Raw genomic sequence first — 13,479 nt, forward strand, 5'->3', positions numbered from 1 at the left:
AACGTGGGGGTCCTTCTAGAGCTGTTGAGACTAGTTGACACTAGAGAGACATTTATGCATCAGTGCTCATGGTTCTTTCAGTCCAAGCCCAGACACAAACCTCTGTATGTACCTCATGTTGAGGCCACTCATAACTCATTGTCAATGACTGGGTGAGCAGCTGCCTTGAGGTAGAGCAACAGAATAACAGCCAGAGCCATCACTTGCTTTTCCGTCTGCATGTCTCAGATTTCCACTGCAATGGTTGTCTACTTAAGCTCCAAAAGCCTAGCCTGAAATGTGAGAGAGTTCAGTTCTACATCCAGATGTAGTGTTTTTCCAGTTAATCACATCATCTTAAGCTCTGCACCATTTGCACTATCACAAACATCATACATTCTTGTGACTGTGCCATCATGACGAGGTCATCTAGATAACAGAGGATTCTCATGCTTTAGTGCATCAGCAACTTGACTGCTGCTCCACATTTTTGGGGAGGTAGTGGGTAGCCAAGGGCTGCTCATACGCCATTCTCTGAAAGGCAAACTGGAGCTGGAGGAAATCGCTGTCTGTTTGCAATGAGCAAAAATGAAAGCAAGCATCTTTGCAGTTGATTATACTAAACCAGTTTCCAGGTTGAACAAGTGTCAGCAGACTCTTCAAAGTCAGCATACAGAACGGCATGGCAGTGTCTCATATTTCAAGTTTCCTTGGAAGCGAGAGATCAAGCGAGAGAGGTTCCTATGCTGGCCACTCTCGCTATCCTTCGCAGTAATAACAGAACTGCTACGCTACACTAGCAAACAGGAGTGGCACAAGTGGAACTCAAGAAAGTAGCCTAGTGTGCAGAGTACATAACAATGCTGCCACTCTTGATCATTTGTGAGTGGGCAAGTAGCAAGCTGTAAAGCAGAGACTGGATAAAGCTTCTTTGTATTTGCTCATGTTGCCCTCACTGCTGCAACTTTCTGCTTTACAACCGCACTAAACTCCAAAAAGGCACCAGATTTTGATACCATACGTCAGCTGTCATGGCTATCAATTGCTTTGGTTAGGAGTTATTAATAGTAGGTAACAGTAATAAAAGAAACTCAGTTCATTTCAATGCAACATTTACTCACACACATAACTCTAAAGATACAAAAAATATTTGTATAAACATATGAAAGAATTAATTAATAGGCCTTTTCACATAGTAGGAAAAGCACAGGTGTTTTCTAATAACATTAATAATGGCTTCTTTGTCCCATATGTCCCATGACAGTGTGAGTCGGCATGCACAATCATGGGACCCTGAAACCGAAGCAGCTAAATGGAATTCAGCCATCATTAATTTCATTATTTACACCTTTAATACACCCTTTTCTTCCATGAGAAAAGCCTATGAAAACATAGTTTGAATACAGGTTATCACATTTTCAGATTATCATATTTCCAGCACATAGAAAAGATATATGACCAGTGGTTAATAGGGAAGTGACTAGTCTTCCCCTTCTTTCTACTCTACTCATTGGCAGCCAATAGCACAAGTGTTATACTGGTAGTTAGATCTGGAAACATAGACTCAACAGACAGACAGGACACCTGCAACAGGTAACCAAGCAGGCCAACAGGCAGGTAAAGCAGCAGGAACAAGGGAGTGCTGCTGCTGCCTTTGCATGCAAAAGAGCGAATGAGCTGAAAGGGAGCAGCTGTGTAGGCCAGTGTGAGGTCACACAGGCAGTCCTCAAACTGACAGGTGTGGAAAATGCACACAAACCACAAGCCCGTGACTTTTATCTCCCAATTTAATCATGTCAATAAGTTAATCCAAAATATTGTAATAGGAATAAATAAATAACTTAGACTAAATGTTTCAACAGCTTGTAGTCAGTTATTGGAAATGTGAAACTTTTTTGTGTGAAAACATATTTTCAGTCTCACTTTTCAATTATTACTTTTTTTAATGTGAGTCATTTAGAGGGTCCCGTACTGTAACATTAAAATAGTCTATAAGACATATAGGTGTGGTTTGAAGATGGGCTTCATTATTAATAATATATTTGAAAGGCCTACTCAAAATAGGCCATTGACTTTGATGGGGTAACCGCCGCACGCTTCGTCAGCCTCAATTTCCCAAAAGGCAACTCGGCTGTCGTCACCGTGTTGTTGCGGAAGTGCCGGGGAACGCTGTGTTGGTAATTCTGTCCTCTGACAGTTGCATTTATTCTTCTGAGCAGATATTCCTCACTGGGTTTGTGTTGTAGCGCCATCGTTTACGTGAAAACTGGAGTTATGGCAGCTCTAAAATACGCAGGTATGGACGATACAGATAGTGACGACGAGTTACCTCCCGGGTGGGAAGAGAGATCCACGAAAGATGGATGGGTCTACTATGCAAAGTAAGTGGAATCCCTCTAGTAACGTTTACTGTCAACGCTTATATGTCTGTATTGAGGAGTTTAGCTTTAGCCCTCTTCACAACCAAATGACTATATCGGTGTTGTCAGTCTGTGGCTAACACTACTTGCTAGCTAAACCAGTTTAAAGAAGCTCTAATATATGAATTGATAGCGTGAATTATAAAGTCAACAGACCTCACGTTACGGTAGGTTTTACGCGAATTGGTGCTGTAAAGATATTTGGTGTGAAATGTCTGTGACTGTGGTATCGCGAGTCATACTTTAGTTGCAGTAGTATGCGGTGCTGGAGCTCAGAGGTTGTGAAATGAGAGGCATAACTTCATGACAGAGTTACTTTCTGAAAATGTGATATCCTAAAACACTCAGTGATGGGACAGGAAGAAGACAACCTGTGGGTCTTTACCTAGAAAATGGTAATTGGAGAAACATCAGTGCCAACATATTTGCTTTGCATTGTCTTTCATTGATGTGTTGGACATATTGGAAGTTTGTTTGCATGCCATAGGCCTATTTGATGATGTTTAATATTGCTCTTTCTGGTGTGCCGGCTCTATTTGTATTATTTAATGAATATGTGTATGTGTCCTTGTTTTGTCTCCTCTGCTGTTGTTATGATTGTGCATGCCTTTTCTATAACAGCTTTTATAAGGTTGCGTGTCATTTATCCTGTATACTATATGTAATTTAATGTGGTTTTGTCTGCCTTTTTATTTTCACCGACCAAGAGACTGCAGATGAAAATGAGCCTCGTGGCTAAATCTGGCACATTAACATCACATTGATTCTGATCAATGTGTGCTGCCCCCAGCATATAGATAAATACATGAATACATTTAGTAAAGGGCTAATTTTCCCAATCTTCCTTTTCCTTTGTCTCTGTGTACCAACAGCCATGACGAGATGAAGACACAGTGGGAACACCCCAAGACAGGAAAGAAAAAACGTTGTGCTGGAGGTTTGTCTTATATGTATTTCTATCTGCTTGAGGGTCACTCATATATGAGAGTGTGTTTCAAATGGTATTGTATGTTCTCTAATGGTGTTATAACCTTACTTTTACAACATTTGGATTTGACTGTTGCCTTGTTAAATGCCTTGTTTCTTGTTTTCAGTAACTTTGTTTGTGAAAGTGCTACATACATCATTTTTAATGCAACTGTCACCAATGGCAGTGGTATTCATTTTGTTCCTATGCATTCAGGCTGTTAAAGAAAAACGATGTCTGTCTTTTCCCACAGATTTACCGTATGGTTGGGAGCAAGAAACTGATGAAAAAGGACAGATGATTTATGTTGAGTGAGTAGATTGATGATTGAACCTCTGTTTGCTTAACAGATGAAACAAATTAGTTTGTTTTTGTCTCACAGGATATGCCGTGTAAATCTGGGACAACGTCTCTATTATAATGTCCTATTTCCTCTGTCATTTTCAGTCACATTAACAAGCGGACCACATATTTTGACCCGCGGCAGGCTTTTACAGTCGAGGATGTGGTGGTGAAGCCAAAACGGTATGATGGAAATACTGCTGCTCTAGAGATCCTGCAGGGTCGGGACCTCTCTGACAAGGTTGTCCTCATTACTGGAGGCAACTCTGGCATTGGTGAGTTTCATAAAATCCTAATCTGATTTATCAATTCAATAATGTTTTGTTATAGCGATGTTAGAAATCATTAGTATGCAATAAATGTGTTTCCATAATGATGCCACTAGGTGGCGATGTGGTATCACACTGCAATAGAAGGATGCTTGACAAGAGCGTCTCTGCTCCCTGCAAGTCCCCATCCCTCTCCAACCAGGCATTCATCAACATTAGCCTCCAAAATGATACACTTAGACTCAACAAATCACTCCTTAATACCGAACATGATTGTATTGAAGTTCATTAGCTGGGCTGAATTGGATGTCATTGTTAACTGTAATGAATGGTGTCCATTTGTACCCAGCAAATGCATGGCTCACTATATAATGGTCTGGAAACAAATGTATTTCCTCTTTCCTTTAGTTTAAATTAGCACAAGTAGTGGCCATTTGTTCAGACTTGCTGCTTTGTTCGGGATAGATAATGACAGCATGAGGGAAATCAAATAAACATAAAATCATTAATTGTCTTTATATTCAAATTCTTTGTCCCAAGGAAAGTCACAGCACTGTAATTGCTGTGTGTGTATTACGAGATGCTGCAAAGCAGCGCTGTAGTACACAGATTTACAGCAGCCTGGGGACCTTCACTGAACAAAGAGGCTTGTGAACTTAAATGCCTTCCTGACCTGATGAGGCTCCATCATACAGAAATAATACAAATCAGAAGGTTATTGTCCTCGAGAAATTCTTGTATGATGTGTGATTTCAAAATTGTTTCACTATAAACAGTTCAGTACTATTAATATTAACATACACTATACAACCACAAATGTAGAGTATGTTCCTTATCGACTGTAATTATTTTTACTTATTTTTATTTTTAACACTAGATACTGACTAAATTAATATAGTCTAATATAGTCTGCAATCTGCAGGTTTCAGAATAACTTCTTAACTGAACTGAACTCAGATTACTATGTTTTTTTATGCATTACAGAAATTAGACAATAAGTCACAATCATGTAACAGATAAACATTAAATTATTGTTTGGACCCAGGATACATATAATGACAATAGCACAAGCCAACATATAAAACAGAAAGTAAAAAGTAGGGATATCATTTCCAAAGGTATAAAGGGAGGCGCACAGATGAATCAAACTTGAAACTTGTGGTTGAGATGGCTGCATGATAGGTTAAAAGTCTATGGAAATAATTCAGTTATTTGACTTGCACTGGAATAACTACAGCCATTCCTTGTGGCCCGAATTTGCATAAAAGAGAATGCATCATTTTCCAGCAGAATAATGACCCAAAATATACATCAAATCTAAGCGAGGCCTGTTTGAATTTTACAATAAGGAGTGCTGACTTAAATGACTTCTCTGTCACTAGAGCTCCATCATTATCTAAAAGGACGTTTGAGAAGGGAAAAAGGTAAAAGCACACTGTCAGAATCACAAGATGTTATCTCCAAGAAGCTCTAAAAGATTGCTGGAATACTGTGAACTCTGAAATAAAACAAAATTATTTGGCCTTTTGATTAAGGGTGGAGAGCAAAAAAAAAAAAAAAGTTTTCACCACAAGAGGGCACAGCAGGTCCATGATGTGGTTGCTGTTCAGGTTTTAAAATGTTCTCATATTAACTGCTTCACATGTGCCTGCTTTTGCCTTAGTTAAAAAAACTATATAATGAAAAAGATAATCCACATTTAAGATTTGTCGCGATGTATTTAGCAAATGAAAATGTGTTCATCTGGAAAAAAAAAGCAGCTTTTCTCAAAAGAATGCATCAAATAGCTACAACACAGACATTTGTATACTGTGTGAATGCTTAATAAACCCATATTAACATAACCTTTGTTTTACTCTACCACATATTAAATATGCAGCGCCCGTAATTAACTGTATTCTAATAGTAATTGCTACTACTCGTGTGCTCCTTTGACATTCCACGAGTGAAATGTGGTTATGCCAATTGGTTGGACCCACTTAGCATTTTAATGGCATCAATAGTGTTTTAATCCAAGTGTCAAGGCTATTTCCATTTTCTTCAGTGGTTACTTCCTCCACAGGAAATGTGACATTTTTATTAGTAATGGTGGGATATTATTTAATTAGCAAATTTACATTTGAGCTCTTTGATTCAGTTCTTAATGCACATGAACATGAAAAGCACCTATATGAGTTTATTTATGCATGAAATGTCATAGTGTGTGGTTTTGTGACCAGCCTTGAAGCTCCATCGCAAAAAAGTGCTGGGAGGCGAGACGGTAATGCGGTCTGCTCGGTTCACAACATTAGTCTTCCTCTCTCTGCTTTCTTTTGTAAATTAAAAACCAGTACCAGCCTGAATGGTGTTTTTAATTGTGATAATGGAAATGAATGATTGCAGTTGCCCCCCCCCCCCTATTTCTCCTTCTCTCCCTCTGTCCCCCTTCTCTTTAAAGGTTTTCTTACTTTTATAGACCTGTGGTTGTACACCTGTACCTCTGCATTGATTCCTAAGCGGCTTTGACCCAGGCCTGAGCCTCCTATCCATCCCCATTACACACTCCTGCTCTGGCTCTAATTCCCCTCCTATCAACTAACTCTCAGGTTATTTACTGGCCAGAGGTCCATGGAACAGTTGTCCTTAAAGGGCCATTGTTGTTGTATCTCTGGCACCCACTGGGTTCAGAGACAAAACACCTTCTCTCTTCATGTAAAATGAGTGCACAGCATTGTGTTTAAAAATCAAAATCTCACATTTTGTATTGTTTATTTTTCCATTTTATGTTTCTGTTGAGGCAAGACTATATTTGCATTGTGCTCTCCTAGCACATGCAGTCATCTTTGCCCCGCGACATGTCTTTTGGGACCCATGTGTAACAACATATATGTGTCGCCCTACCTGGGGAGCAGTGTCAGTCTCCCAGGCTCTTACAGCAGGTGCCATGTTGTCAGCATAACGTATGTTGAGCAGCGGTCAGGGATAACATATTGACCCTTTGTATCAATCAAATAAAATGTTCAGGTAGGCACAACCATCCTCCATGTGATATTTTTATTGCAGTGCAGTGTCATACATGTCTATGTTGAGGGATGATTTCACTTTTAATAACAACTGTTTTTCTATTTGTAGGCAAACACTTACAGAAAGCAACAACTGTTTTGTTTGTATGTTCTCACTACTTATATTATTCTATATTTGCAGTATTTATTCTGTATATTATTAACTTCTCTGGCCCTTCTGTGCAGTGGCTTGTTGCAGAGCAATACCTGCAGTTCTACTCAATCTAAATGCATGCACTACATCCCACATGGTATTGTTGTTTAGGTGCAGGGTCAATGCTGGAATGAGAAGCAGAAAAGACTCATGCAGTCCAGACAGGGAATGGCAAGGATTTGGAACGGATCGCTTCATAATGGTTCAGTATCTCTATGCATCGTCTCTGCAGTGTTTTAGGACTTTGAATGTTATTCTTATTCATGAAAGACTAACATTGTTCTATGTTTGTGTTGATCCCAGTGTTGTGTTGGGAGGATTAGGTGTCAGGCCGGTGCTCTCCTCTCTCTGGATGGAGAGATCCCTAAGCATATTCAGTGAGTCGCAGAGCTGGGGGAGCCTCTGTGCGCAGATTAAACCCGTAGCCTAGCTTTGTGGTTGATCATTAGATTGAGGCAGATTTGTTAAGCATAACTGCCATTAAATTGGCTGCAAAGCTCTGGTATTTACTGCACTGCTGTTTATGAATAAGGACCTCCTTAAAGACCCGCGCAGCGATGCGTTAAACCCGAGCCTCGGTAAGGAGGGAAATGCATTATTCATAGTGGGAGGAATTAGATGGATAAAAAGATGTTCCTGGTGAGGGTGGCATGCGGTGCCTGTGTCTCAGTGTGTGTGTCTCTGAGCACCTCTGAGTGGCTGCGTGTGGTTTAGATGACACCCAGACTGCATCTGTGTTTATATTCAGAAGTCTGATAGTATTTTGTGTGTTTGTGTGTGTCTGCTGGGGGTGCGGCCGGCCCGTGTCCTGCGCTGTCTCCTCTGTGTCAGCTTGTGAATTGAGCCACCGAGGAAATCGAAGGAGAGCTTTATTTTTTATTTTTTTCAATGGGCATTTCATGTCCTCTCTGATGAATGTGTTTATTGGCTACGTAATGAGAACCAGTTATGGTTGGTTAGTCAAATTATTTAACTTTATTAACCTTGGATGAAATTTTCTATGCAGATCCAAACTGATGTAACATGCAAAGAGTATTATGCTGGAGGCCAGAAGGGTTCAATAATGATTACAGCTCTAATATAATAGAAGTGAAATGGATAGAGAGAGAGGAAGGGATACATATATGTGCTTAAAGGCTGTAGGTAAAATAAAATGAAAGGCTACTGGGTTATTGTGTGTAGTCAAGTAGTTTATAGACCTATCGAGTTTACAGTCTGCGGATGATGAGGGGATGAAAGTTACCTGATGGGGGGGTTCATGACAGTGATGAAAATACCCTCAATGCTCAGGAGATATGTGTGCATGAGCAGGCGTCTGGGGTCTGTGTTTATCTTTGTACATGTGTGTGAGTTGGTGTGTGTTTATTTATTAAGTTTATTAGCGTGTGTGTGTGTGTGTGTGTGTGTGTGTGAAGTAGTCAGGTAAGGCCGGCTGCAGCAGGAGGAGCAGGGGTGACCAATGCGACGTGAGGCCGTGATGAGAGATTGTGTAGGGAGTTGGAGGTTGACACAGAGGGTCAGGGGAAGAGAAGGGGGGTGGGTGGGTACTAGATAGGGCTGCATGGATGGTGAGACAGCAATGGGGAAGGTAGGAAGGAGGCAGAAGGGGACAGGGAGGGGTAATAGAACCACTCCAGTGCTCTCGCCTGGAACAGCTCAACCTTGGGCTGTAATTACTAACCATACATCCCACTTTTGGGGTGACATCTCCCTCCTCTTGGACTAATGGAAGGGAATTAGAGGGGATCTTAAAAAGTCAGAAAGAGTGTGTGTGTGTGTGTGGGGGGGGGGTTGTGCCGTTCCTCACTTCTTGGGACAAGAAATACACAGCAGCAGCAGGAACAGTTGCACTCATCACTTAGAGAGTCAGGAGTTAGACTGTGTCCGACTGTAATCACTCCTTCACTGCTTTCTATGAAGAAGACACTCAGTAGTTTACTCTAGTGAGCTGTAAATAGATATTTCGGACACTTACAGTGCATCATCATTTTGCGTCATCACTGACAGGTGTAGAGTCGCACAACTGTAATATTTGCATCTATAAAATGTGTGATTGTTAGCAGGAAGTAACAAAGAAAAGTCGAGCCCTCAAATGCATTTATTATGCTAAATATGTGCACTAATACAGTCACTCAATGGCATGAAAAAAGTGTTGAATGTCATGTTACAGGATCACGTGCTCGATATTCTTCACCGTTAGTGTAAGCATCCCATTATTTTTTTGTGTTTTATGTTTTGACAAATTTATCACGTCACTTCCTGCTTTTTATTTATATTTCTAGAGACACGTCAGCGTTGACCTCTTGATGCATGAGGCAGAGCGGCAAGCTTGAAACCAAGCCTTTTTTTGTGTTCTTCATGTCATTGTGTGCCTGTATTCGTGCACATAGTTATCATAATACATTTTCTCACTTATCTGCATTTGACAGCTTTTTTCCTTGTGTTATCACTTCCCCATTTGGGAAGTCTTTTCCATAGTTTATTGTGGATTCCGGGATATAGCAGAAAGTACACAGTATGCCTTTTTTGTTCTGTTGTGGGGATGCTTGAGGGCACTATACGGTGCATACATTTCACACTCAGATTCATGACACTCAAATAAAATAGCTGACAGTAAATATAGAGCACTAAATAGTAAATAAGGAGGGATTTCGGACACAGCCTTAGAGTTAGACAGGGATAACATATGATCTTGGGGTAAAATTTAGGGAGTGACAGCGCAGCTTGCTTGTGATCCGCATCATTCTCAATAAAGCTACAAATAAACACCAAACTAACCAACAAATTTTGATGCATAAATCAGGTTGACTGCACCAAATGAAACTAGTCAGAGATAAACAGACATAAACAGTGTAATTAACAGTCACATATTTATCACATTTATGAATTGCTTCAGAAATATAACACACAACATATTTTTATGTTGTACATTACAGTTAGAAACGCCATATAAGTCATTGGGTGAGGGCTGATGTGTAGTCTGTTCATGATCTGTGTTGCTCTTGTGTTTTTTTTCCGAGCACAAATTCAGCTCTTGTCGAAGGGGGGTTGTGGGAACTCGACATGTTTGCCCACAGGTCTTGTAATGATCTGAATTGACTTCTGTTTGCCCAATTGTACTACGGAGCTTATTTTAGTTAAATGCCTCTTTGGATGCAGATCAAGAGCGAGAAGGAGCAGGCAGCTCCGTTTGCCAAATAAACACGTTTACTGACGAGGCTGGTAATGATCTCATTACATTGAGCCAATACACCTGTGTACGAGGGGGATCCAGAGAGGGGCGGCGGGCCAGGGAGGACAAACAAAGCGTGAAATCACTAAATCACACTCATTATTGGGGGATATCAGTAGGGCCAGGATCCTAATGTACCATGAAGAGCATTCACTGCTTAATGGACATTTTACACAATTTTTTATGCATTTTATACATTACAGTAAAACAAATTTTCAACAATAGCTGAGCCATTTACTGTATTTTTGTTACGTTGTGAATGTTCAGATTGAACAAGCGCACCATCATCTGCTTTAACCAGGCTGAGTTGTGTTACCTTCATCTCGCAGCTTTTTCAAAATGTTCAGACCACGCTCAGGCTCTTCTTCTCATACGTCTGTTTTTACCACGTTGTTGTCCGATTAGACTAAAGAACCTGAAAGATTATCACAGCCCGGCATAGTAGTCAGGCCTCGTGTGTGTTGTAAAACAGCTTATGGCGTCTGTCGATCTAGCAGAGCAAAAGAAACCCCCGCCTGACCCCTTGTCATGTTCCACCATCAGCGTACAATGCTGAAACAGGCTCTCTTTGTTGTACACCTGACCAGGAACTCATTTCACTGCGGCCCCCTCTACCGGCAACATGGGTGAGAGGGCGGGAAGTCTCTGTTACAGCAACGCCACTCTCGTTATTTCACAATTAATGTCAAGCCCCTGTTATTTGTCATTGGAAATACATGGCTTCGTTGCTGCTGCTGTTGTTGCTGCCATATTCTAATTTGTTCTCCATTATGGAAAACACTGGTGTCGATTAATTTCACTTTCATGGTTTGTACACACAACAAGTGAGTGTGAGGTGTTGTTGTTTACCAGCAGCCAGTACTCGTGTCCAATTTATAAAGGCTGGGAAAAAAAAGCTTTTAAATGATGGCATGTTGGGAATCCTTTTTTTTTTTTATCATTTACAAATTTAGGTTTATTGTTTCTGTTACATAAATTTGAGCATTTCAGAGGCTTACTCCTATTATTTGTACTATTAGTATTTTGATTAAATTACAGTTAGGGCAGACATTTTGTGTGACATTGAGAAGATTTTGTTTCCTAAAGCTGCTGCTCCACCTACAAATTCAAAGTGCATATTTACCGCGGGAGTCACACTGCTCGTTTTTTTTCTGTCACGTTGTTTTTATTTTCATTTCCATTCCGTGCGAGTGAAATGATCTCCGCTCACAGCCACAGTCCCCTCCATTACACCTAATAAGGTGTCATATAATTTAATTCCATGCTTCACTTGTCAGAGAGGGCTTCCAATCCGACTCCAATTTTGAGTTTTAATAGATATTAGTCCTTAACACTCTCCTCACAATTAGGCCTCCCAGTTTTGCTCTTAATGAAAATCAGATTAAGACATATAATCTAATTACAGTTCATATTAATCCACCCTCTGATACACTCTGCCTGCTGCTCTGCCTCTCAGACCCTCTTTGCCACAATCAGTGATGGTGCCAGTCAGTTTGTCAATCAGGACACTCACACCGAACATTATATGTGTGCGTCTGACTGTGGTTTGTATTTACTGTCGAGATGGGACTGAAAAATGCTGCTCTGTGCTGTTGAACTCTTCCACGACGCTTTGAAGGATAGTAAATGTCCAAGGAAATAAAAATACAGTGAAGGGGGAAAAAAAAAGTTAATCTCATAAATTAATTGAACCTACGAGTTGAAATGACCCATTTAGACTTGTAATTTAGAAATGAACTTCCCTCCCTCTATCTTCAGTTTTTGTCAGTTTTATCGTGACTACATGATTTGGATGGAGCCATGAAGTAGTCTTGGACTGATAAATTCTGTGTGTATCTGCGGACCTCGTTTCATGGGAGAAACGTCGTTATCGGAGGTCCTTTTGATGTGCTGAAATATCACACCAAGGTTCAGTTTGAATGTCATGTCTGTTCGATTGTTCATTCGACTCCCTCTATAATGAGCCATGTTTTCATAATTACTGCCATCACTGTGTAATTACCAACATAATTAACAGCCGACCTCCCTTCCTCTCACCCAGTACGAGCAGCGATACCTTCTCGGAAGCCGGAGGTCAGATCCAAAACTTTATCTAAGCGGAGAGGAAGAAGTCTTGAACCACAATAATTCAATCAGTTTCATCACTTCAGAGAGAAATTATTAACTCCCTCTACTAGACCACTGGGTTACTCAATGAAAGGAATTATATGGAAAATTGATAGGGATTTTAACTTGCACCCCCAACCCCCACCATCACCAGCCCATTAGATTCAACCCCTGAGAATCAAAGTTATCTTCAGAAAAAACTCATCTTTGAAGAATTGCTCGCTTTCATTCTTTTTTTTTCTTCTCTTGGTGTCTTTGTCTGTCTGTCTGTCTGTCTCTCTCTCCATCTCCCTGACCATGTCTCAGGCTTTGAGACAGCCAAGTCTTTCGCTCTTCATGGTGCCCATGTGATCCTGGCGTGTCGAAACCTGTCCCGGGCCAGCAAGGCAGTTAGCCTCATACAGCAGGAGTGGGTAAGTGGCAGTTGAAACTTAAACAAATATTATCTGTGTAGCCAAAGCCTGATATACAGAAGCTTATTTCTCTGTACTTAAGTATTCTCTATATATACGAGACCTATTTTATGAAGAAGGATCCCTCCTCTTCCTGAGGTTACTCCCTTTTTCCCCTCAGTTAAGGTTTCGTTTTTTTGTTTGTTTTTTAGACCCTCGATTTGGGATTTGGGGCTAAATAAATAAGAATTCACTTGACATGAGAACACAATTTATGTTACATTAATTCAAGTGTCAGTAATAAATTATCCAAATGTCAATATGGTTAAAGAGACACCCTTTTTCGAAAGTATTCAAGTTCTCACAAACTGCCTGCACGCTTCCCAGGAAAGGTGAAAAAACTTCTGTATGGGTGTCTCTCTCTCTTTTAGAGAGTTAAATGGAGACAGAGAGAGAGAAAGTGAGAGAGGGCATCTGATAATTACCTGAGATTATTGCTCTAATATCGCTGCGCTTGTGACGCGTCCCCAGATTTACGAGTGTGGGAAAATAAACAAGTGAAATGTGGGTGCTGGAG

The 13,479-nt window shown here is 40.5% G+C and overlaps 1 protein-coding gene across 2 annotated transcripts in view; it reads left to right on the forward strand.

Annotated features, from left to right (window-relative positions):
• Positions 1–2,245: 2,245 nt before the first annotated feature.
• Positions 2,246–13,479, forward strand: part of wwox (WW domain containing oxidoreductase) — a 123,327-nt gene continuing 112,093 nt past the window's right edge. For both annotated transcript variants that reach the window (XM_070907749.1, XM_070907750.1), the window contains exons 1-5: positions 2,246–2,360; positions 3,272–3,336; positions 3,620–3,677; positions 3,814–3,983; positions 12,817–12,923. In XM_070907749.1, the coding sequence (XP_070763850.1) occupies positions 2,254–2,360; positions 3,272–3,336; positions 3,620–3,677; positions 3,814–3,983; positions 12,817–12,923 (507 nt within the window). In that variant the 5' untranslated portion in view covers positions 2,246–2,253. The remainder of the gene's footprint in view (positions 2,361–3,271; positions 3,337–3,619; positions 3,678–3,813; positions 3,984–12,816; positions 12,924–13,479) is intronic.

This window comes from Enoplosus armatus, chromosome 6, assembly GCF_043641665.1.
Source record: "Enoplosus armatus isolate fEnoArm2 chromosome 6, fEnoArm2.hap1, whole genome shotgun sequence".
In the NCBI taxonomy this organism is placed as follows: domain Eukaryota; kingdom Metazoa; phylum Chordata; class Actinopteri; order Centrarchiformes; family Enoplosidae; genus Enoplosus; species Enoplosus armatus.